The sequence below is a fragment of the Syngnathus leptorhynchus genome, chromosome 6 (genome assembly GCF_054491065.1).
Source record: "Syngnathus leptorhynchus isolate UIUO chromosome 6, UIUO_Slep, whole genome shotgun sequence".
In the NCBI taxonomy this organism is placed as follows: domain Eukaryota; kingdom Metazoa; phylum Chordata; class Actinopteri; order Syngnathiformes; family Syngnathidae; genus Syngnathus; species Syngnathus leptorhynchus.
In genome coordinates this window covers 4,640,361-4,663,589 of record NC_141200.1, presented here as the reverse complement: position 1 = coordinate 4,663,589, position 23,229 = coordinate 4,640,361, and the positions used below count along the sequence as shown (strand labels likewise).

The window sequence follows — 23,229 nt, the reverse complement described above, 5'->3', positions numbered from 1 at the left end:
CACACGGAGACGAACTCAAACTCATACCTAGGGACAATTTAGAGTATCCGATCGGACTACCAAGCATGTTTTTGGAATGTGGGAGGAAACCGGAGTGCCCGGGGAAAACCCACGCGGACACGGGGAGAACATACACATCAACAGTTTAAAGATGATACCTTCTTGTGTCAACTGTAAGGTCATAAAGCTTTCTTATCAGGTGATAAGTACACCGTGGCCTCTTCCAAAGGCTAGGGGCGATGAAGCTTTCCACCAAGAAAAGGATTTTGGCCAAGTTCTTAAAAGGTCGATGGCTTCCGAGGATCTTTTCCTTCCTCCTTTTGGGTTTGTTTGTTTCGCTCGTCCGATGGAAAACAAACCCCGATCCGACGATACCGCAGCAAATCTCAGATGACCTGCCCGCCTGCTCTGCTATCATCACGGGAGACGTGGTGGGCCGCGAAGCTGACTTACAAGTCCTTTTATCATCCAGAAGGAGTCAAGTTCTGCTATCTGAGGACTTCTACCTGAACGCGACGCAGGATTGTCAATCTTATATAACACGGAGAGGTTTCTTTACGGTTCCTCTGAGTGAAGAAGAGAAAGATTTTCCTATCGCCTACTCAATGGTGATCCACGGACAGATTGAAATGTTCGAGCGGCTCCTCCGTGCCATTTACATGCCTCAGAACGTCTACTGCGTGCACGTGGACCGAAAATCCCCAGCGGACTTCCATAAAGCCGTGGAAGCCATCGTCTCCTGCTTTGAGAATGTATTTATTGCTAAGAAATTAGAAAATGTGGTTTACGCCTCATGGTCGCGAGTTCAGGCCGATTTGAACTGCATGGAAGGTTTATTAGGATCCCGTGTTCGGTGGAGGTACCTGCTGAACACATGCGGGATGGATTTTCCAATTAAAACCAATCGAGAGATGGTGCAAGCTTTGAAGTTCTTGAATGGGAGGAACAGCATGGAATCAGAAGCCACAAATGACTACAAGAAGCAACGTTGGCAGTATCACTTTAACATCACCGATTCCATGATCAGAACCGACGTGAAGAAAAGCCCACCTCCCATTCAGAGCCCAATGTTCACTGGGAATGCCTACTTTGTGGTCAGCAGGGCCTTTGTGGAACACTTGATGGAGGACACGGAAGTTCACGCGTTAATGGAGTGGGAGAAGGACACGTACAGCCCCGACGAACATTTGTGGGCTACCTTGCAGCGAATGCCATCCGTGCCCGGATCGATGCCCGCAAATGTCAAATACGACACGTCGGACATGCAAGCCATCGCCCGCATAGTCAAATGGAGCTATTTGTCAGGGGATGTGAGGAAAGGGGCTCCGTATGAACCGTGCAGAGGGGAGAATAGAAGAGCGGTTTGTGTGTATGGAGTAGGAGACCTGCCGTGGATCCTACGACAACATCATCTCCTCGCTAATAAGTTTGATCCAATGGTGGATAACATTGCTATTAGGTGCTTGGAGTCTATTTTGTATTTTAAAGCTTTAGGTAGAGGTTACGCTGTTTAATATGTATTTGGCATCATTTGAAATTGAGTTAAACGCTATGATCGTTTGGACTTGCTATTTTGTTGATTCATTTTGTAGCGTTTATTTATTTGGTGTGTCATTTGACTGTTGGTCGATAGACAGGGTAAATCTGAAAGTGAGTTAAAACTGAGTATTTCAAGATCAGTCAAGTTTTCTATTTTGGCTGATTAATGAATGTGAACTCGGAAATTATGATTTTTTTTTTTACTCACAGAGAGCAATGGCTACAGGATTTTTTTTGGTACTGTACATTCATTATTATTATTAATGTATATTGTGATGTTATGTATGTTAAATTTGTTAGATTGATAATGAATGAGATTTGTTTCCTGTACTTACATAGAGGGATCATTAAAGTGCAACACAAAATTTTGTCAATTGCTCTTGGGCTCAATATGATACATACAATTAAGACTAAGGAGAAGATCAAGTCCAATATTTTCTTACAAATAAATGTTCTATGAACTAAATGGCATAGACGAGGTAACAAAAGTTCTTTAACTGTAGTAATCACGTATATTTTTTTCCATCTAATTTGCTGGTTCATCGGTAGCAATTATTCAAGCCATTGTACTTCATATCTATATAATAACCACATGGAGGCTCTCGTTTTTGTCTCTGACCATTTAGTTTAATGGTTTTAGTAATATGTGTTGTACAGTGCATCTCATTAGTCGGATTACACAATCAGTGGCTTTTTTTTTTTTTCAAATTTAATGAACGTCCATGGAATAAACCGTTACATTGTAAGATACACCGACGAACATTCTCCTCAGGTTTTCTCATTAAATATTACATGGAGCGTTTTGAAAACACAGGCAAGTCATGTGACCATTTTCTATGTAAAGCCTTGACTTTTTTTCTTTTTACTGTCAATGTTGTAGTCATTTAAGGATTATAGTGCCGCCTAGTGGTCAAATTAAAAATTACCTAGGTGCTATGTTCTTATGTCAACGGCAACATTTGGCAATTTATGTAAATAGAAAAAGAAAAGTTTTGATCAATGGCATAGAGAAAGTGGTGTTCAGTCCCACAGAAGTTGCATTCTTGTTTGCCGGGGAAGTGAGGGGGGGGCGCTTTTCCCAGTTGAATCAAAATGTGCAAAAAGCCTGTAAGGGGGGGGGGGGGGGGGGTCAGAGACCTAAAATGCACTTTTGAAATCAGAGCAACAATAAAAATATATTACTTTCTCTCATTTTGTCACCTCTTTTTGAATATAAATATATATTTCAACGTAATAAAGCAGTACATGCAGCAATCGTTGATTCAAATGTAACAGAGTGTCTTAAATAGAGAGTAGATACAACAGTAAGTAGAGAAAACCATTTGGACATGGTATGGCGGCGGTACATTAAAACAAAACAAGTCATATAAACCTCTTAGACAGCACGAAAAGGGGAGGGGGGAGGACGACCAAGCTGCTTAAAGTCACGCAACTCGCAAAATGTTCCACAATGTTAAGAGGCAGCATCGCTTCAACAAGGCACTTTTCCCGACGCAAAACGTTTCCAGTCACATCACCCTAAAAACACAAACACGCATAAACAAAGAGTGGCAGCGATTCCAACATTCTTCATCTTCCTCGGCATTTTGACAGGATCACTCGGGAAAGGCGGCGGCGGCCATCTCCACTTTGCCCTGCGCTTCCTGGTCGATCCTGCGCATACAGAACAGATAATGCCATTATAACGGTAGAAGAAAAAAAAAAAAAAAAGTAAACATGCGTTGTTTGGTCTTTCCTGTTCTGTGCAAGCTTTTTTGTCAGTTTTTGTTTATTGACTGTCTTAAAGTGCCTGTTTTTGTTCGTTCTTTTGTTTCCCTTCGTTTTGCTAACATTTTGGGTCAAGTCGGGTTTCAAAATGAGTCTACGTGATGTCCTCAAACATCCCTTCCAACCAAAATCCCAAAAAACCAAAACGAATGAGGAGCCATCACGGCAAAAATGTGCAGATGAAATCAACGTGCGCGTAGAAGCAAGAATGAGGCTTGTGACCGTTAGGTTTTTGCGGTGAGTCATGCAAACAAGTTTGTGAGGCCTCCACTCAGTGCATCATGTGAGCGAGCGCCCAGTTATCGTGTAACCACGGCGACCGTGTCCAACTACTTCTTGATGACTACACCCGCTTCCATTAAGCCAACAAGGTCGAACCCACCAAATATATAAAAAAAAAAGAAAAAAGTCCCATTGTAAACTTTTTAATGAAAACAAACACACACAAACCTCTTGGTAGTCGCACAGAGATGCTTTGAAAGTTACGTTTGGAATAAAAAGACATGAACACTTTTTTGGATGAACGACACGTGTTATTGGTTTGGGATACAAAAGGAAATTATTCTATTCATTATGGAGAGGGGGGGGGGTGCAACTTATAGTTGTTAGTTTTTGTGAAAAGCAACCAAGTCCTAGGTGGAAAAACACGTGATACCTTTTACAGCTTTTCTTATTTTTTTCTTCGTCAAACCTTAAGGAAGGGGAAGGGAAATGACGTTTTAGGAGGAGAGAGGGGGGAAAACAAAACAAAAACAACCATACATTGAAATGAGCAAATGGATTTGATCAAAATTGTTGCAACGATAGTAAGGCATAAAACAAGACGACTGTTTTTGGCAGCCAGAGTATTTTTTTGTCCATACGGAGTCCCGATACCTGAAACTGCCTTTCCATTTTGCAATTTGTGTTTGATCATCATTACTGAGAAACCAAAATAAAAATTGTCTTCAAGATTTCTTGAGATTCAATTAAATCTAACTTTATGTAGCTTTATTCAAACAAATGCGGAGATTTCGTAATATGCGGTCCACTTAAAGTGTCCTTAAAAAAACCCAAATATAAAAAAAAGTGGTTCTTGTGTATTCACATTCACCTGATCGACTTCGGCGAATAACATTTTCCGGAAAGGCAACCTCTCGACCACTACTGATTTCCCACTCGTTAATTTTGTTATATAAATGTCGACTTTTTCTGCCGCTATTGCGTAAGTATTCGATTTTCACGGTGATAGGGAAACAACGCGTCGCTTGTTTCAAAGACGGAGGAGGAAAAGGAAGAATATGTGCGAGTACTCACAGCTTGATACACTCTGGAATGGACACGTACTCCATCGGGACGAACGCGGCGAGCTCTGTCAGGCTGTAGACGAACTTGAGCTTTTGACTAAATTTGGTGCTGTCAAAATAAGAAAATGAAGTTCAAGCATTTTCCTAAAGAGGTGCGCTTTTGTTAACATTTGCCGTTACCTAATAAAAGGTTTTGTGAGTGCCAGCAGGGTGCGAATGAACCAAGAGGGATGGACGATGATCAAAGATTTTAAATTCTTCCTTAGCCTGCAACACAGGAATGGAGGAAATGATTAATATAATTTTTTTTTTTTTTAATAATTAAAGTGACACTTACCTTCTATCAATCTGCTGATAACATTTCCGGAGCCAGCCGACGGTTGGCATTTTTTTCCGCGAGGTGGCCCCGTTAAGATACACGATCATATAGTTTTCGGCCACCAGGAGCTCCAGCGTGCCGATGACGTACCTGCGAGCGTTTTCGTCCCGTTAGCGACGACGCTTGAAAAATGTTCCGTGCCGCCTGGAGGCAAACTAATTACTCACTTGAACAAATTGTCCATGATGTATCTGTAATTTGGCTGACTGCTCTCGGGCATGAAGCACACGGCAAACACAATGATGGCATTCAAGCCATCGCCGTAGTAACCTGAAGAGGAAAAACATGTCAATTCTCAGGAATCTCAATTTGGAATCTATCCCAGCTCAAGCAACATGTCGTAGAATATGACCCAGACTGACCTCCGTGGCTAATAACGCGTTTGTAAGGTTCAATGGCCGTCATGTCCACTCGGTGGTCCTGGTCTCCGATGCGAAACACCCTCCAACGCCGGCCCTCGTCCCTCTCCTCCGAGGCAGCGAACTGATGGACCGACTCCACGCCCTTTTCTAGTAGCTCGGTAGTTTTGGGCTTGGGGAGATCATCTGAGAGGAAAGTAGGTGGCATCAGGTGGTTAGCGCGTGTTTTGTATGCCCCCGAGGTTGGAATAAATAATCACTTGATCAATAGACGAATCAATAGGGATCGCCATCTGAATTGCAAAATAAATCTCTCCTGTTATTTTTTTTTTTTTTTTACATTAACGAGTGGATGATCCTTACATGTCACAGTGAGAAATGAAAGTGGTGGGGAAAGCAAAGAATCAATTACGTGGAGAATCATGGCGAAACGATTTACGGACATCACAGATATTACAACCGGCTCTGCAGTATGCTTTCAAACCTCCAGCTTTGATTGAAAGGACTTTCTGAAAAGTCACGCCGTTATATAACCTCGCACGTGTGAATTACGATAAAAACAATTGACAAAATTGATGATGAAATGTATCATGATACATGCATTACATGAACTTCTTCAAATGCAATTGGAAGAAAGGCAAAGTCATGCACAAAAAAATCCAACAAAAGGGCTCATGATTTTTTTTTTTAGGGGGGGGGGGGAAGAAAAGTGATGACAACATAATCTGAACAGTACGGTTTGATTGACCATAAATTGGCGGGGTCTGGGGACTCTCCAAGGAACCTTACCACGAGCGAGAAACCTGTCGCTGGCCTGTGGCCCGTTTCAAGGCCGGCAATGGAAACAATCCTTCCACGTGAAAAAGCGGAAGGCAGCAGTGTGGAAAGACAAAAACAACACAGCATATTTTAACTCCATTTTTAGTTCCCTACTGAACCAAAGGTGGGGAACCAATGATGACACAATACGGACAGGATTAAAAAAAAAAAAAAAAAATAAGGACGGCCAAGTTGACCGAGCAGCGCACTGGAAATAGTGATGTCAAAGGTCCGTTTACCTTCCCATTCAAACTCATTACTGTTGTCGGAGGGCGTGTCCATGCCGTCCAAGTCCAGCTCCGTACTTTCATCCAACTCGTCGGAAAGAATGGAACCGTCGCTGCGGTCGAGTGTAAGGCTGATATCGGGAGCCGCCAGCTTCTTTTTCTTCTTCCCGTGGTTCACTAGATAGGCCGGTGGTAAAAACGATAATAAGTCAAGTGTGGCCTAGACCCCCTCCTTCGAAAGTCTGGAAGGAATTCTTGAGAACAGGAAAATAAAACATTTCTTAAGCTCATCCAAAATTCACTGAGTTGACATTTTGATGAATTCCTTTTTCTTTGTGTCATTGTCCACACCCACAACTTAGAACTCGCTGTACACTCAGTGGCGACACAGTTAAGTTAATAATCAATTGGGAGCCAATTTATTTTTATTATAACCCAGACAACATTGCATTAAAAAATTGAGCATTACTAAACATTTCTTATAATCTCAAAATGGCTCTCAATAAATTCCGCAGAATAGTGCAGCTTCCTGCATTCCTGTTCTTCAGCAACAAAACTTTCTGTTTACCTGGATCGCCCTCTTCCGACGCTCCTGCAAACAACTCCTCTTCAAGCTCCTCCTCCTCCTCAGGTAGAGGCCTAACGGGGAGAATGTAATCGCCTAAGTACTTTTTTTTCCGGCTGTGCGTGGGCGCTCGTAATACTACCGTGGAAAGTCTTCGTCCTGCCACTCTTCTTTAAGCTCGACTCCCTCCATCCTTAATCGAGCCTCTGTCGTGGCAACCGATTCCTGGCGCTCCAGGCTGGGGAAGAAAACAAACAACATCAAATGAAACATCGCTCACCACCATGTCACCGTTAAACGGCAAATAGATTCGATTCGAGCGGAGTCCGAGAAGCCATTTTAGTTAGCTTCACACTGTGTGTACAGAAAAAGCAGAAATTGTTGATATTGTAAACAACACCTCACGCACCGACATAACCAGAAATAAAATCAAGAACTGTGAGGCGTCGATAAACCGTAATTGTGAGTTGCATCCCATAATTACGACGTTGCGAAATATAGCGAGATCTTGTTGCAGACATCTTAGAGATGATTTCAGATTCATTTCAGATCAGAAAATTGAGCCATCATAATACTGCTTGGTACACGATACGCTATCGTTCCCTAATCTCTGCACAATCACGAAGTCTCTCCAACTGTTACAGTTTACGACTTGCCACTTAATCAGATCGTTGAAAAGCTTTCATGCTGGTGTTTAAGGCTCAGTTCTCTGAAACCACAATCCCTTTCACTAATGCTAAAAATTTGTACATTTGCTACACAGTGCTGCCTTTGATGCAATAATCGCATATATGACTTGCGAAGCCAGACGCAACAAGCATGCCGTGTATTCGCTAATTGACAATACTGAGAGTATTTATGCTTAGCTTAAAGTTACACAAGAATCTATACTGGAAAATGAGGTCCACGAGAGGACAGGTTGTGATGACGAAACATTCCTAATATTTTGGTTCAGTACAGATCACTTCACTTTTAAAAGGGTGTAGTTGAAATGAGTCAACTTCAATGCTGATAACAATGAGAGCTCTCACTCAACACAGATGAGAGCAACATGTGGGTGGCTCAAACGCAGTTGAAATCAAACTTGCTTCTCATTCTTAGTCTGTACGGCTGCCATTTAAAAGGAATTACAACGCACAATTACTGTAGCCAAGGTATGCGCAATTTACGGCTTGTCAAACTACATTTTGATCCGGAACAAAACACCCCATTGCAGGCAACATTAAGTGGCACGATCACACCATTAAAACCCCAGTGCACTAGTAAAACCACAAACTATTTAACAGCTTTTGTATTCATGACCAGATTGTGCGTATTAGCTATACACATCACAAAATACCTTCCACTGGATCCATCTGCAGAGCACGGTTGAGGCACCGGGACACCAAGGTTCTGTTCATTATCTGGGATCGTCCTTTCCTGCGGACTGCTGCTTGTTTTGGTTGAACTCTCTTCAAGTGCCTCCTCGCCATTTTCCACTGTGGACGCCGTGCTGTGCTGGAGCTCGTCCAGCTCCTCCTCGTCCACTTCTCCCGACACTCCAGAAGACGAAGGACTAGACGTGGATCTGTTCCCAAGACTCTTTTGAGTCTGCCTGGTTGTGTCAAAATCTGGACGACTATTGTTCAAGTTTGTGTCACTCACAGCTTTTAAAGTCGCCTCGCTTTCTATCTCATCTGAAGCCATGACGTCCGGTGCTACGGTGTGCTAAGAAACACCGGTTTGTTGCGTAATATCTCTCAAGCAGACCCCCAAATCTAACACAACTCCTTCAGAAGTTTGAGTGTTAGCGTGATAGCTTTAGCAACCGGAGTAGCTCGCTTTGTTGTCGATGACAACAAGATACAAACTCACTACATATCTTCTTAAATCAACAATGGCGAACGTCGTATCGGGTGCAAAAATGGTTGCCCGAACCTCTCGATGATCTACCGAAAGATTTCATGGAAGGAGTTCTAGTTTTTCTCGGGCTACAGTGAGTCAGTCAGCCCGCACAGTCAATTTCCTTCCTTCCTTCCTTCCCCTCCAAGCCACCAAGCGTACGTAACGTAAGTAATGACGTAGTGTTGACGCGGATGACGTAATATGGCCGCGAAAAATAAATGGCAGCTTCTCCGTCGCTGGTGAATATTGGTCCCGTCTATCGAAGTGCCACGTCACAATTTACAACTGTTACGTTTAGTTTAACCAACCCTAAATTATCAGCAAATTGGTACAAACAACTTTAGCCAAACCTGAACAGCGACCAGCTAACGTTGTTTTTTTTTGTTTTTTTTCTCGCGCAAAGTGTTTCCCCTTTTAAAATGCCACACCTGCAATTTCGCCACACCCGTCATTTCCCAACAAGACCTAACTGGCAGTTGCACTCTCACCTATTTTTTTAAAACGTTGCTTTTGTTTAGCAAATTTACTAGCAACGTGCCAACAAACTTTACTCGCTGTTTGCTAACATTGCTAACGGGGAGCTCGCCGTAACCAACTTTAATGGCGGGGATGACCGCAAGCTGTAGCTGCTGTCCAGGTTGGTAAAAACTCTCGACTGTCAACGAAATATCGCGATATTGTGTCACTGCCAAATTATTGTATGATTAAGTAATCACTTACAGGCATTAAGTTTGAGCTCTCAGTGATTGATAAATTTAAATAATAGATGTTGAGTTAGCGTGTTTTAATTTGCAATAGTGATTAGTTATCAGTTCATGTCCCCAGGTGGGGTTGTGTCAGTTTTGTTCTGATTCAATGGCGAAGCTTTTCCTCTAGGTGGCAGCAAATACACACTCAAACGCAGAAGTCTTGCCTTTGAATTTGCATTTGACAGAAACATTTTTTAAATATATTCTAACCTTTTCTGGGGACTACTTTGTAAATGACATGATTTCAATTTCATGCATTTGAAATATACCACCAAATCTGGTTAGATCTGTTTCACGCCATGCACATTCCAGGTTAATTCCTGGTTTCAGCGTGTACATGGGATCATCCGGTGTAATTTCTAATTAGCACGTTGCTATTTACCCTGTTGGATCATTAGGCCTCATCGCAAAAGGATAATCCAGTCAAATTTCAAGTTTATGCTTTTCATCCGCTGTGGTGCTGCTTGCTAATGAGTTTTGGCACAATTACCTTGCAAATGAAGACAAATGTTTCCACTTTATCTCTGATAAATCTTTTTGTCAGGCTGTAGCCATGACACATGGAGCACTCAACATATCATTTGCTCATACATTCTTGGATTTTTTTTTTTTTTTTTTAGCATGCCATGATCTTAATCAGTCAACATGATGCTTACCCTCTTTCTTCATTCATGTTTATTCTACTACAAAGAGTACCAGGCCACTTTTTCGGACACATAAATCATTTTGACAATAATAAATAATACAATATTTGAAAAACGATCCACAAATAAGAATATAATGATTTGTTAGTAATATACCTTAAAAGTTGTACAAATGTGATGCTGCCACATGAGGGTACCAATGTGAAGAATTTGATAATGATCATACAACTAGAAATGGAATTTGCTTATAGGAAAATGTCTGATTGCTAAAGAATATGTAATATGTATTCATAATAATAATAATTTTCTGTATTTTTATTTTAAGTTCATAGTGTAATGTAATTGTTGCTGTATTTACAACTCCTTATTTACTCATCTAGAGTCAACCAGGGATTTTTTGGGTAAATAATCTGTTTGTGCCAGAATCCTCTCGACTGCCCACTGCACCAATTCCTGCTTTCAAGACGTCTTGTCAGACAAAAGGTAATTCCAACCACCCAAGAGCACCACCTGTTTTTTTTTTCTTTAGGTTGACAAAAGGAAATGTCTATTTGTGGTGCAGCATTTATTTATTCATGTGAATGATGGACCAAGATATTCATTTGGGCATGGTGCCTATTAAAGGGAGGCCACTATTTGAGGAATTATATTACGTCTAGCAAAATAATGATAATAATAATAAATGATTGCTAGATAGAATCATCCACTTTTAATATTGCTCCTGTCCTTATTCATTAAAAATGCACTTAATTGTAAGAGAGAGCTTCTTGCTGCACATGTGACTTCGCTTAAGTGTGCCAGTCGGTTTGAATAATAAAGTGAAACAGTCAGGTGCAGGATGTGACTAGTCCCCCGTTTTTAAAAAAGAAAAAAAGAAAATAATGCGAGAACTCCAGAGCTGTATGCAAATGCTTCCGTGCTTACCTCCCCCATCCTTTCATGTTGAAAAGAGGAAGGAACGCCAAAATCCGAGGTGGACGGCGAAACCAAAGTAGTCATTAGGAAGATTCTCCAACCCATTTCCATAAATGCGGTAGCGGAAAGTATTTAGGCAACTCGAAGTATATCACTAATGAGAAAAGACAAAAAAGGATTCATGTGCATCTTTTATGTGATCTTTCGGGGTAGATGAATAATTATTTATGATTGTAGAGGCCTAAAAAGAAGACGAGAAGATAGCTTAAAAAATTTAAAGGCAAAGTTAAATGAATATTTTAAGGTAAATGAAATATTTAAAGGAAACAAATGAGCAAAACATTTAAAATAGCATAAATAGAAACTGCCTTGAGGACGTTTTTCCCAACGTCAGTCATACCAGGGCGGAGCGTCTGTAACCGAGGGCTGACCTCGTAGCTGAGCAACATTAGCGTATGCTAACGGCTAAACCTGTTTCATTGACCTCATGCTAGCGGGTAAAAAAAAAAAAGAAGGCACAATAACATCATTGCCGAACATGACTTTTTTTTTTATTTTTTCATGACTTTCAACTCCCGTCACAAGAAATCAAGAAACAAATATATGTGCTTTGTATGGGCACGCAATCATTTGTTTTCCAAATGTGAACAGAATTAATCAGCAAACAAATAATTCATCAAGTCAATGAGAACAATTATCTCAAATATGCCTCTGAGACTTCATGTGCATACTCAACTGATTAATTATCCCGCTAAAGAGAATTGAGTGGAGCTTGATATTTGACTGTGTCCTCTCAACACGCTCTTACCTCTCTTGTTCTTATAAGAATATCCTTTATTTTGCAGCCTTACACGTGTGCGCTAATAAATCCATTTTATTAGGACCCGAGGGATATTTTAAGAGTTTTCGCTTTGCGGCTCCCCAGTTACGTCATTACCGGAGCATAAAGAAACAACTCCAGAACTTTAAATTTGAACCCTCAAAGAAACTTCACGAACCTTCATCATTACAATATATTTGAATCTTTATGAAATGCATTTAAAATATAGGAGTGACCCTCGCTCGCTGATCCAGGTTCAACTTTGCGGGCGACGCCGTGTCCCGCTCGCTAACCTGTGGGCGGACCATTACTTACTTCCGAGCCAGACAGACATCGTTACCCATGTGAGTGATGGCAAAGCACTCCTTTCCCAACAGCTTTATTTCCCCGCTCAGCTCGGGCGACGCGAGCTATCACATCCCGTTAACAATCCCATGGCTCCGGCGTAAAGAGAAGCTCCTTCAATCAGCGTCCGTCCGTTTCGCTCGCCAACTGAAGGGCCATCCTTCATCGCCGGCTGGGACGATAGACCGCGCCGCCCTCTTTGATATTCAATCGTGATTGACACCAGTTAGGCGATTCAGTCAGAGTTGCGGAGTATTTTGAGATGGAGCTGAACAATTATTGGGATGGAAGGCTGATTTTTTTTTTTTTTTTTTTTATTGCAAAGGTCGTGACCTCTGCTCATGTGAGTTACTGGAGGGTGTTTTACTTTTCGTTTGACGATTGTTGGAGTAATTTGCAGAATAATGGTATTTAACAATCTAACAAAGCTATTAGAGCATTCTTTCAAGGAAAATATATTTTGTAGTTGTTGGCTCTTTATTAATTTCAAGATTTTTTTCATTTTTTTTTCTGTTACCAGGCAAGAAAAAGAAGTAGAAAAATAGGATCAATAATGATACTTTACTGGCAATTATAATTTGATAATTTTTACTTCAATCTATCCTAAAAGATCAAAACACGATCAAATACAATCGCAATATTGAGCAAATCACAAAGCCGTCCTCCGATCTTGGCATCATTTCTATCCGCTTTTCACCCTGAGCAAATATTGTTTCATTTCAAGTTAAGTCCTGGGCGTTGACATTTTAATCAGAGCCAACGTAAGAAGCCAACCGGCGCCGTCGGAGCAAACGAAGGTCATTTGCTAGCACGAAACAGTCAGCAGCTTGCCATCACATCCAATCGTTTTGTCCTAATGATTCGTTTACACGTGAGATCAGGTTGATATTTTATGTGGAAGCACACATTCCATTCAAGGCCTTTTATTCTATTAACCTGAAACCAGATCCTTCCCGGGATCATTCCCATGTGGCTTAGCCTTTGATAAATATGCTTTTAGGTCTAGCTAATTAATGCATTCACCCGTGATTTTCCTCACTTGTCAGCTACACTTTAACCTCGTAGCGAAGGAACAGACTTTTCCGTCTCAAATTAAAGGTCCTCCGAGACGCCAACCACGGCGATGTGACGTGCCGCCACCGCCGCGCAAGCTCATATCTCATCTTGAGGGCCTCGATGAAATGTTTTGAGCATAAATCCAATCGCGGCACGTCGTTGTTATGCGCTGTTGACATATTCCGAGCAAACACGCTTTACTTTATTACATCCGTTCGCTCACAGTTTCTCAGTTTGATGCGCCACCAGGGGTTTTTCGCTAGATGTGTTTAAAATAAATAAATAAAATAAAGCTCTGTGATTATTTTTTCTAATTAAATATGTTTTTTTTGGGGGGGGGTGGGGCATGTCTTAAGAGACTCCGCGATGTTATTTGACAAGAATCTCTAAAACCCAATAAAACAAGCATTCGCTTAGATTAACGTCGGCACAGTCGAGCAAAGCAAATGTCGACGGCTTGTGTCGAGGCAGCACATTTGAAAGCATACGCTAAGCCTTAGCTCACTCCGCTACCTTGTCTCCGTTAATTGAACCTCTTCAGCATTTTTTTAAATGTATCCCTCAGTATTTCCTTTTACTGCCTGCATAATTGCCGTCCGCAGCCGTTTGTAGCTTAAATGAATGGGAAGCGCCGCGGTCGTCAGCATCGGCTTGTTTAAATCTGCTTAACGAGACGAAGGCACCGTATAGTTAAGATGCGGGGCTGTTGTCATCCGCTCGTAACTGTTTGAACACGACGCCATGTTTGTAGCGCCTCGATAGATAGGCCGGCTAGCGTATAAGAGCGATTTTTGGAAGTGGGTCAGGATCAAAATGGCCGCTCAATGACTAATATTAGTGAGTTTTGTACAAGTTGTGTCTCCGACCTCAAGCAAACTCTTCATTCTGATTTAAAATCACAATTAGTTCTCGTTAAATGAAAAAAAGGCTTCTTGATTTTAAACGAGACAAACAACATTCAGCGTTGGGTTTGCTTCAACAACAAGTTCACCTTAAGGACGAGAGCGGCGCACACAATTTGTCAGGATTGTGTGCGGCGTTGAGACAAAAACTTCATTTTGACGTTTGCCATCAAACAACAATGTTTTGTACATCTGTCAAGTCATCAGGGTTGAAAATCAAAGATTGATCAATGCCTCTGCCAACGTAAGCATCTGAAAGGCTTCTTTTAATTGACAGTGGAACTGTCAGCGCCAGCGCCTTACGTCTCCAGAGTGATGAGACAAAAGCAAAACTTATAATTACTCTTTCTGTCACTTTTTTTTTCATGTTAAATGTTTAAGTTTTCCATCCGCACAAAACAATAAATACCGTACACACCAAAGCTGTTCTTTCCCTACTCTGGCTTCAAGCCTTCAAAAAGAATTAATCCGGCATTATGGCTCGAGCGTAACTACAAAAATACTTCCTCGTCCCTTTTTTAAAAAAGATGAAATAATTTTTCCCCGCCATGTAATTTTTTGCTCTGTATTTCGAGAGTTACTGACCTAAAAAGGTTGATCAAAGACTGTTGGAACTCCACAGCCTGCAGCAACCAATAAATTGGTCCATTCCATGTTTTGCACTGACAAATTATTCTCCAGAGTGCTAACATTCTTGGTAGCAACTCAATTAGCAAGAGACAGACGTAGCAAGAATTCGCATTTATGTTCCACAGACGTTTCAATATTTTATCATTCCACCGAGCGTTGCTATGCTTCCTTTTATGTCACACAAACGATAAGTATTTGCTCATACTCGCACAAAGCCGTAGTTGTTTTTGCCGTGGGAATCTACACACCCGATGTCTTTTGGCTTTTACACAATGTCGACATGGCCTTGAGCTCCCCCGTATGCTTTAATGTCGCTGTTAAAAGCCAATATTTTTTATTATGGCAAAGGGGGAGACTGATCTCGTTCGGCGTTAATGTAAAGAGCAGTGTCGACGAGTAGAAGAATCGGTTTTGGAAAGTGTCTGTGTTCTCATAGAGAGATGCAATTAAAAAAAAAATGTTTTAATGAATTTGACTGGTTCACTTGCACCAATAATATTATTGAAATGTTATTCGAGATGAACTCAAGTTCCCCCCCCCAAAAAAATCAACGCTACAAATGTACTTGTACTCATGTTGACACACACATTAAAAAAAAAAAATCTACCTTTCATATCAACTTGTATTATCTGCTTAAACAACCAACTGAGACTTAGCATGTGGCGACAGCAACAAAAACACACGCTCGCTCTTTTCTGTTCTCCAAATACAAAAAAGGAAGCAGAGCACAATAACAGCCGTGTCGTCTCGCCGCCGTACGCCGCGCGGCCAAAAGCGAGTCGGCGAATGCTGCATAATTAACTGCCAGCCAAATGTTCCCTCGAGTCACTGCTTTATTAACAAAGCAACGGAGCCCTTTTTAATTGGCCATTTCATTGGAAACCCAATTAGAGGAGATAACATCAGACACATTGATCAAGAATATGATGGTGCACTGTCTTTTAAATTTGTACCTTTTATGGGCTATGTTCCCTGAAAAATGACCTAATGTAAAATACTGAATAAATTGTTTGAACATGTTGTGAAAGCATAAGAGAAATGCACTGTACTGTAAATATTGTATATACTGTATTGGAAAATTGTCTGTGGTGCCCATTCATTTGTTAACTTCCAAATAAACTTTAAGATTCAGATGGTCCGAAAATAGCCCAAAATTTTGCTCATCATTCATTAAAAAAAATAAATAAATAGGATAACCAGTCTGCTTTCATGAAGCACTGCAGACATTGCACAAGATATATTATTGAGAATTAGAAATTTTGAGTACTTGGACAATTTTGATAAAAATAAAAAATGTTTCCAAACCCTTTATCGATCAAAAATATTTCTCGATTACGATTAATCGAATACCATAGCACAATTTGATGAACGCATCATAAAACACGTTAAACAAAATGGCCAAAGGTGTGACAAGTATTCAAAACATTTGTCACCTTTGAAAGAAATAGAAAAGCAGGGTGCTGCTGTGCTCAGCCACAGGGGGGCACTACTTGGATATCGCTCTTAACCACAGACCCCTTCCACAACATGGCTCATTAGCATTGTGCCAAAGATGGATGGCGACTTTCCGCACCGATTGCTGGCCGCCACGATACGAGCCGGCCGGGCAAAGTCTTTCCTTCGGTCCCTTGGCCTGCTTGCTGACCTGCTCCTGCGGGTCTTAGTTAACATTCAGGGGCTCCTGACCTGGAACACGGGGGTTGGCAGCCGATCCAAGGTCCCGCCATCCCTAAAGAAATTAGAAGCGGTTACCTTTCAGGAACGACTTGCTAACCTTCCCCAGACCATGTAAATGTACGATTTTTTTTTTTCCCCGTTCCCCGACCCTACGTCATGCTGTCATTGAGGATTGTGTTCAATTTGTGTGTATTTGACCGCTCAGAAGTGACAAATGATGGCTTGGACTAAAAAGAAGGTTACATTTAAACACAGCACAGGTCAATGGGGTAGTAGCCTTAAAGCTAAATCATTGTCAGGGAAACTAATGATGCAACATTATAAGACAACAGGGCACCACAAAAGATAAAGTGCAGGATGTCATGCGGCTAGTATCATCAAGCACTGTCTGTTTTCAACTGCACATTCATCTTGATTTTTGCATAGACATATTCTCGTTTTTACCCAAATGGAAATGGGAATAAATAGCTTTTCGTGGAAGGTAATCTTTTTGTATTACAACAATGTCTGGCCACACCGCTCAGTTGCACTCAAACACAATAATCATTTATAAAGACACACCACTTATGGTGGAGAACAAATATTTTAAGTCTCGGAGTCCATTCCACCTGCTGTAGCCATTTCCAAAAACACACAGGAAGTCTGGAGAGAAAAAAACAAACAGAGAGAAAGAGCCCGGGAACCCAAGCACGAGTTGTGGCATCTTGACAAGTCTTAAGTAATTCTTACGAGAACAAACAGCCCTGGGCTTATTTGCTTCGTTGCTTTCGTCTAAACAGAACATATATACAGCCGGTAGGCTTACAAAAAGAAGTCCATTCTTGCTTTTATTCCTAAAAAATAAACTATCGTGTAGCTTTTTTAAAGGGTGAGAAAAAAAAAATAATCACAGGAAGTATCCTCCATGCTGATTACATTTTTTGAATTTGTAAACAATATGACAGCAAAGGGCTTGTCTGAAAATAAGTTTGCTTTTCGTTGTGTCCATATTTTATCTGCACAAAGAAAAGCAGGCGGCCGCCGGTAATGAGCATCACTACAACTCCTCATATAGCTGGCGGTTATGTGGACACGCCGTGTCCGGGAAGCTCAAGGACGGCCCAGATTAAACAACATTCGTTCTCTTGTCAAAAAAAAAAAAAAAAAAAGCCCACCGCTCCCGAAACTGCCAAGCCGGAGGAAAACGGGGCCCCCCCACGCGACCCTCGCTTTGGGTGACAGGATAAAATACAGAAGAGTTGCGCCTGAAGGAAAACCGCGATAACGAAACTATCTTTAATCTCTGTCCCTCCCGGGCACTTTCAACACCTGTTATTCTTGACGGCAATACAAGAGAGGCCAGCTTGCAGATTCATTTTCAGTCGGGTAATTATTACACTAATTATTCACTTCGGTGTCCTCTTTGCAGGTGAATACTCGCTCGCCTGTTTGCGCACCAGCTGAGGCCAAAAGCGGCTCGCCGGAACAGTTGTTCCACTCCTTTTCCCCTTGCAGATATTTGACCCCTTTGTCATGTTTGCAATCTGTACAGTCGGGGGAAGGGAGAAGAAAAACAGCCTCAAAACTTTTAATTGCTCACCACAAACACCAGCGAGTGGAAAGGCGCAAGTTTGGCCATCTGCTCCGTCTGCGCGTTCCCGTCAACCCCAAACCGAGCCGAGCCCGGGCGACTTGTGTGTGTCAGAACTGTCCGGGCGGTGTCATCCGCCCTCCGTTGATGAATCTATTGGGAACATTGGCACGGCAGAATTGTCGTTATCCTGTCTTTTGCAACATTGAAATATTATTTCACTTCAATTAATCAGTGCCTCGAGTAAGCCCCGCCCCCCCCCTCCTCCACTGCACTCATCAATAATTAATGAATCAAGATATATTCTTTTCATTTAAGGGGACACATTAATAATGAGACCTTGGGGGCACAAAAGCCTTTAAGACAAATATCAGTGCTCTTTGACTAGATTTAATTCACTTAGCAGAAATACAACATCAAATACTAGGCCTCCATTAACTGATCTTTCATGTTAAATATGAATATCATGAATATTCTATTCATGGTCATGTGAGAACAATTATCCCGATGCGTGAAAGACTTAAAAAAAAAAATTAGTTTTAATAATTTATATTATAAAAAGAAAAAGCCAAACGGACTCTGAAAATGGGTTGTTTTTTCAAAATGTCACCGCGATGTGTCATATTTGATCTGCGGGGCAAAATTACAAAGCGATGCACTGGATCAGACGGAGATCAGTGAAAACAGACGTTTCGTTTATGGTGGGATCAAACTGTCATCACTGTGGAATTTACCAGCCCTTGGTCTCGAAAGCTAAAAGGTTAACTAGATTCGCCGTGTTTGTTGTTGTCAACAAATCCTAGCAAAAGACCAAAACCATACGTTTCCCCAAATATTCTTGTGCTTTATCTTTATCGAACAATTCTCCCAAATAAAATGAGTCTCCTAGAAAACCAAATGTTTTTCAGTGTGATGCCTTTTCAAAATCCCAATTTTCTCCATTAAAACGAAACAATCCTTTCGACATGGTGTAAGAAATAACAATCTTTCCAACATGAAAACATCATTTTGACCTGATTCATCTGCAACACTCTCAGCAACTCAAATGGCAAGCAAATTCCTTTTGAAAGTTGTTGAAACAAATTAAATTCTTTGCCAGACCTCCTAAAGGTCAGCTCTTCCCTTTCGCGGCAGAAATAAGAATGCTGCGCTGCGCCGTGTCGGCTGATTGCTTTACTCTCTAGGCAATGTCAATTTTGTGGAAGTACCGGCGGATTAAGTCAGCGGGACGTCAAGGGCCCTCGTAGAAGCCTCTATCTTGTCTCAGCCAAGGGTCCGAAAGCCCATGTCTATTATCAGAGACACCCCAAGGACAGATGTTTTAGGCTTAGGGGGGTGATGGAGAATAATAGCACATTAGATTCCTAATGTCTCTCCGATGCGGGACTCGTGGGAGACAGAACTCCTGGGTAATCCAAATTCATCCCTCGCTTTCGTCTTCCTTCAGGTTCTTTGCACTAAACAGAGTTGGGTCGTTTGTACCTCTTGAGGTGTGGAATCCACGCCTGGAGCTACAAGGAACTCGCTCCATCCATCAAACGCGTGACCCTCTCCAGTCAGGGATAAGATTCTCCCGACTAATGAACCCAGGACACGGTAAGAACATATGTGTGTGTTAGATCATTATGAAAAAAGATATAATTAAAAAGAAAAATGTCAATTTAAGTATTTTAGTTGTGAGAAATGACTCAAACTTCCATTATTGGTAGTTTTTATTTCGATTGGACAATCAAAAAGCTTTCAAGAATCGTACCAATCTCAAAAATGAAATCTTCCAAGTTTGTACATGCTAGCATTAGCAACTCCCTACTGCCTCATCACCAGCATGGAGCCCCCAACCCCCTCCTCCAAACCCAAACCAAGGGTACACCTTGATGAGCAAGGAGGGAGGCTAATTTAGTCCCCAGGCTTAATTAATCCAATGTCTTTTTTTTTTTTTTGTGATAAATGACTAGCAAATTATGCTGCAATAGCGGTCTTGTCTGCCCGCAGAGCTGTGGAGTAGTGCCGTCACACTATTGGCTAAAGTTAAAGCGCAAGTTAAGTCAACAATTTCCTTTCCAATAATATGTACTTTGTGCCCCCCTTGCTAAGATAAAAACATGGTATTTGAATTCAAATTGCGTTGGTGGAATATGAATTAAGCAGCATACTGTTTATATCCATCTAAGAAAGCGGCCATTTTGCAACTTGCTGTCGACTGAAAATGACATCACCGTTGCTCCGGCCAATCACGGCTCAGTTTGCGAATTTGACATGACCAAACTCCGATAAGTGTTTAGACACCATGCTGGCTAAATAAATAAATAAATAAATAAATAAATAAATACCACTTAAAATGTATTGAATTGTGATTTGACAAAAGTTCAAATTTGATCTCAGGCTATATCCCAGACTCTGGCAACATTTGCCAACATAGACTCGCTAACTTCCCCAGAAATTTCGGACCATATTTCGCCCCACGTTGTATGAATCCTTTTACGTGACAGAGGTCTCTTCTTTTAAGCGCGCATTGTCCTAAACCGAGGTGGCGCTTCAAACTAACGATGTCATAAATTCTTCGAGCTAATGCGGCGCGTGTAAAGGGAGCGTCGATGGGTGGGGTGAGGGTCTGGTGATTTGAGAGGGAGGGATGATGAGATTCGGTGGCCTAGCCCAAGCAATGAACTTGATTAAACTAATCTCATCTCTATCAAAGCATCCCTCTGATCCCCCTTGTCCCATTATTCACGGCAATGGGATAATTACAGCGAGAAGCGCCGTGCCAGACAGCTCCGACTGACTCTCTTCCGGGGCCCTCAGACCCTGGGCGATACGCCTCCTCTACTGTGCGGCCGGTTCATTCTAAACACAGATTAATTATGGTCAATGGGAGGCTTCACATCTGTCACTCTTAGTGAGGAAAAAATGGAAATGATTCCTCTGAAGACGATAACGGATGTATATTAAGTCATCTGCGAGTCGGAGGTTCAATAGGGTTGAATAGGGGCCGCATTTTAATTTTGACATTTGTCAGAATAATGTGGGAAAACAGCAGGGGTTGTTCTAATAGCTTGCTTGTACAATCGCTGCCCGAGAAAACCCACAACCTTCTCTGTAATGACACCTGCCTCTGATGTATGCTGCCAATTTAACACGCGCGTACGCCCATTGTCGGTCTCAGCAAAAATGTCCTTCATAATTCCGTATTATTAAACCTGTGTGCAATTAACACATTTCTTCTTCGGTCATTAATTTTTCACAGCATGTTGAATTTTTTTTTTTTTTCTGGGAGAAAATGCACTGATTGCGACTACAATCTTGAAATGTTACGTACTTGTATGCGTGCACGCATTCTATTTACGACTCCCGAGTATGCAAATTAAAGCGTGAACATGATAATATATGTTTATGCAAATGAGGCATGCTTCAATGTATTAAGCAGAAGGGCCCGGTAGGGTACTTGCAAATATTTTCCTTTTTAAGTAAATGTTTTTTAATTAATAACACATAAATAATTGAGTAATGCAATATTTATGTAATCAACTCAGAGGTGTTTATGGTACATCTGCAATCTTTCCAGGCACTTACATTTTGCTGCTTCCGAGTGCTTTTTTTTTTTCCACATATGGAGTGTGCAATAAAAGGTGCGGGGGTGTCTTAAAAATAAATATAACCCTGAACAGCTTCACGGAGCAGAGTGTATTTAAAAAAGCATTTTGTATTTATTTGGTTGCTGTGTTAGCCCTTTTAATTTTTATTAAGAGAAGCAGTTAAGGGTGATTTCAGTGCTGTCCCGCAGACCATTATGGTGTGCGGTCACACACACGGCGCCAAGCACACATCCCAAGGGAGGATGAACAAGACAAGACTAACAGACAACCAGTCAATGTAATTATCTCCTGGAGTGGTGTTTGGGCGTGTGTGTGTGTGTGTGTGTGTGTGTGTACGTGCGTGTTTGTGCGGCGCTCCGGTCAAAGCTGTGTGGCCCTCAGAAAAACAACCTGCAAGACAAGTTGTTTTCCGCGCCACAATGATTAGGCTTCTTGCGATGGTGTTTTTCCTCCCATTCAGTCTTGTAATGTTGTCCCGCAGGGCTTATGTGCAGTCACTGAAAACTGACCACACCACTTCAAACTAACAAGATTATTTGGCCCCACCGGGTAAATAAATAAATAAATAAATAAATAGATATAGATATATAGATATAGATATCCCACCTTTATTTAATGAACAGGAAGTGCCTGTTGCATTATATTATGGCGGCAATCTCCATGTTACAGCTTTATATGCTTTTTTTTTTTTTTGGAGCCTGCTAAATACGCACGTTCGTTATTTTTTTCCCTTGAATCGTATCTTAGGTAGTAAATCATCATGTCTCGCTTGCTTGGCTATTAACAGCAGTGTCCTTTCATTGGCGTTATCTCCAGACTTGTGATTTACACAGTTTAGAACCTTGGCCATATCCCTTACCTTCCAAGGAGATAGCGTAATTAAATTTGTACTTTTTACAAGTCGTACTCGATAAATCTGAATAAATTAACAAGGCATTACGAAGACTGCTACATTAAATTTGCATAGTGTGTTTAATGAATATGCAAGTGCAAGTGAAAAGGTCTGCTACTGTGAACTCTTGAAATTAGCATAACTACTTCCAGCATGTTTCTTAAATAATGCTCTCATTTGCACATCACTGAGTTGGCTAATTCTAACTTCAGTCAGTGTAGCCTCATAATTAAGACTCCCGCTTTAATTTTTAATGAAGTTTACGTTACATCAATCCTGACAGTAATGAGAAGGACATGGAAACAAAAAGGGTGCTAATAATTAAATTCGCCAGCCAGTTTGCGGCACAGTAATTCCGGAGGAGAAATTACATGGCTAATTATTAATTTGCTCTTCATCCCATTCCACGGATAACGCCTTGTCTCAGTAGCCGTTATGCTGAGATGCAAAATACCTTTTCACTGCCCCCAATGACTGGGAGGTCTCGTGGTTTTTTAGTGCACAATTAATCATGTTGACACTCACGATTAAATGCTTTTTATTGGTGTCCATTTATTAGACCATATTACCTGAGTTGGTTTAGCGCCCGTTAAAGTCTGTCACTGGGATGA

At 41.3% G+C, this 23,229-nt stretch overlaps 2 protein-coding genes and 1 long non-coding RNA gene across 4 annotated transcripts in view; 2 read left to right on the top strand and 1 right to left on the bottom strand.

Annotated features, from left to right (window-relative positions):
* The first annotated feature begins 86 nt into the window (after positions 1 to 86).
* gcnt3 (glucosaminyl (N-acetyl) transferase 3, mucin type) lies at positions 87 to 2,563 on the top strand. The gene has a single exon (XM_085913931.1). The coding sequence runs from the start codon at positions 240 to 242 to the stop codon at positions 1,512 to 1,514; it is 1,275 nt and encodes a 424-aa protein (XP_085770057.1). The 5' UTR covers positions 87 to 239; the 3' UTR covers positions 1,515 to 2,563.
* On the bottom strand, positions 2,142 to 9,460 carry bnip2 (BCL2 interacting protein 2). Of its 2 annotated transcripts, XM_085913929.1 has the most exons (11): positions 8,281 to 9,460; positions 7,084 to 7,179; positions 6,945 to 7,015; positions 6,389 to 6,553; positions 5,334 to 5,516; positions 5,139 to 5,241; positions 4,930 to 5,061; positions 4,773 to 4,859; positions 4,603 to 4,701; positions 3,962 to 3,997; positions 2,142 to 3,192 (listed from the first exon to the last, which is right to left on the bottom strand). In XM_085913929.1, exons 1-11 carry the CDS (start codon positions 8,625 to 8,627, stop codon positions 3,135 to 3,137), a joined length of 1,377 nt encoding a protein of 458 aa, XP_085770055.1. In that variant the 5' UTR covers positions 8,628 to 9,460; the 3' UTR covers positions 2,142 to 3,134. The 2 variants fall into 2 exon arrangements, with proteins under 2 accessions (XP_085770055.1, XP_085770056.1); XM_085913930.1 differs by lacking the exon at positions 3,962 to 3,997.
* Positions 8,763 to 23,229, top strand: part of LOC147055435 (uncharacterized) — a 49,954-nt gene continuing 35,487 nt past the window's right edge. The window contains exons 1-3 of the long non-coding RNA XR_015066375.1: positions 8,763 to 9,462; positions 10,599 to 10,701; positions 19,581 to 19,729. This is a non-coding gene — a long non-coding RNA (uncharacterized LOC147055435). The remainder of the gene's footprint in view (positions 9,463 to 10,598; positions 10,702 to 19,580; positions 19,730 to 23,229) is intronic.

What these genes read in the sequence shown, in the direction of transcription:
- gcnt3 (XM_085913931.1), top strand. Translation starts at nt 240, where the DNA reads ATGAAGCTTTCCACCAAGAAAAGGATTTTGGCCAAGTTCTTAAAAGGT.
- bnip2 (XM_085913929.1), bottom strand. Translation starts at nt 8,627, where the DNA reads ATGGCTTCAGATGAGATAGAAAGCGAGGCGACTTTAAAAGCTGTGAGT. An exon ending in GCAGATGGATCCAGTGGAAG is followed by an intron (nt 7,180 to 8,280) that starts GTATTTTGTGAT and finishes TTTCTTCCCCAG; the next exon opens with CCTGGAGCGCCAGGAATCGG. An exon ending in GTCGGAAGAGGGCGATCCAG is followed by an intron (nt 6,554 to 6,944) that starts GTAAACAGAAAG and finishes CGGCCTATCTAG; the next exon opens with TGAACCACGGGAAGAAGAAA.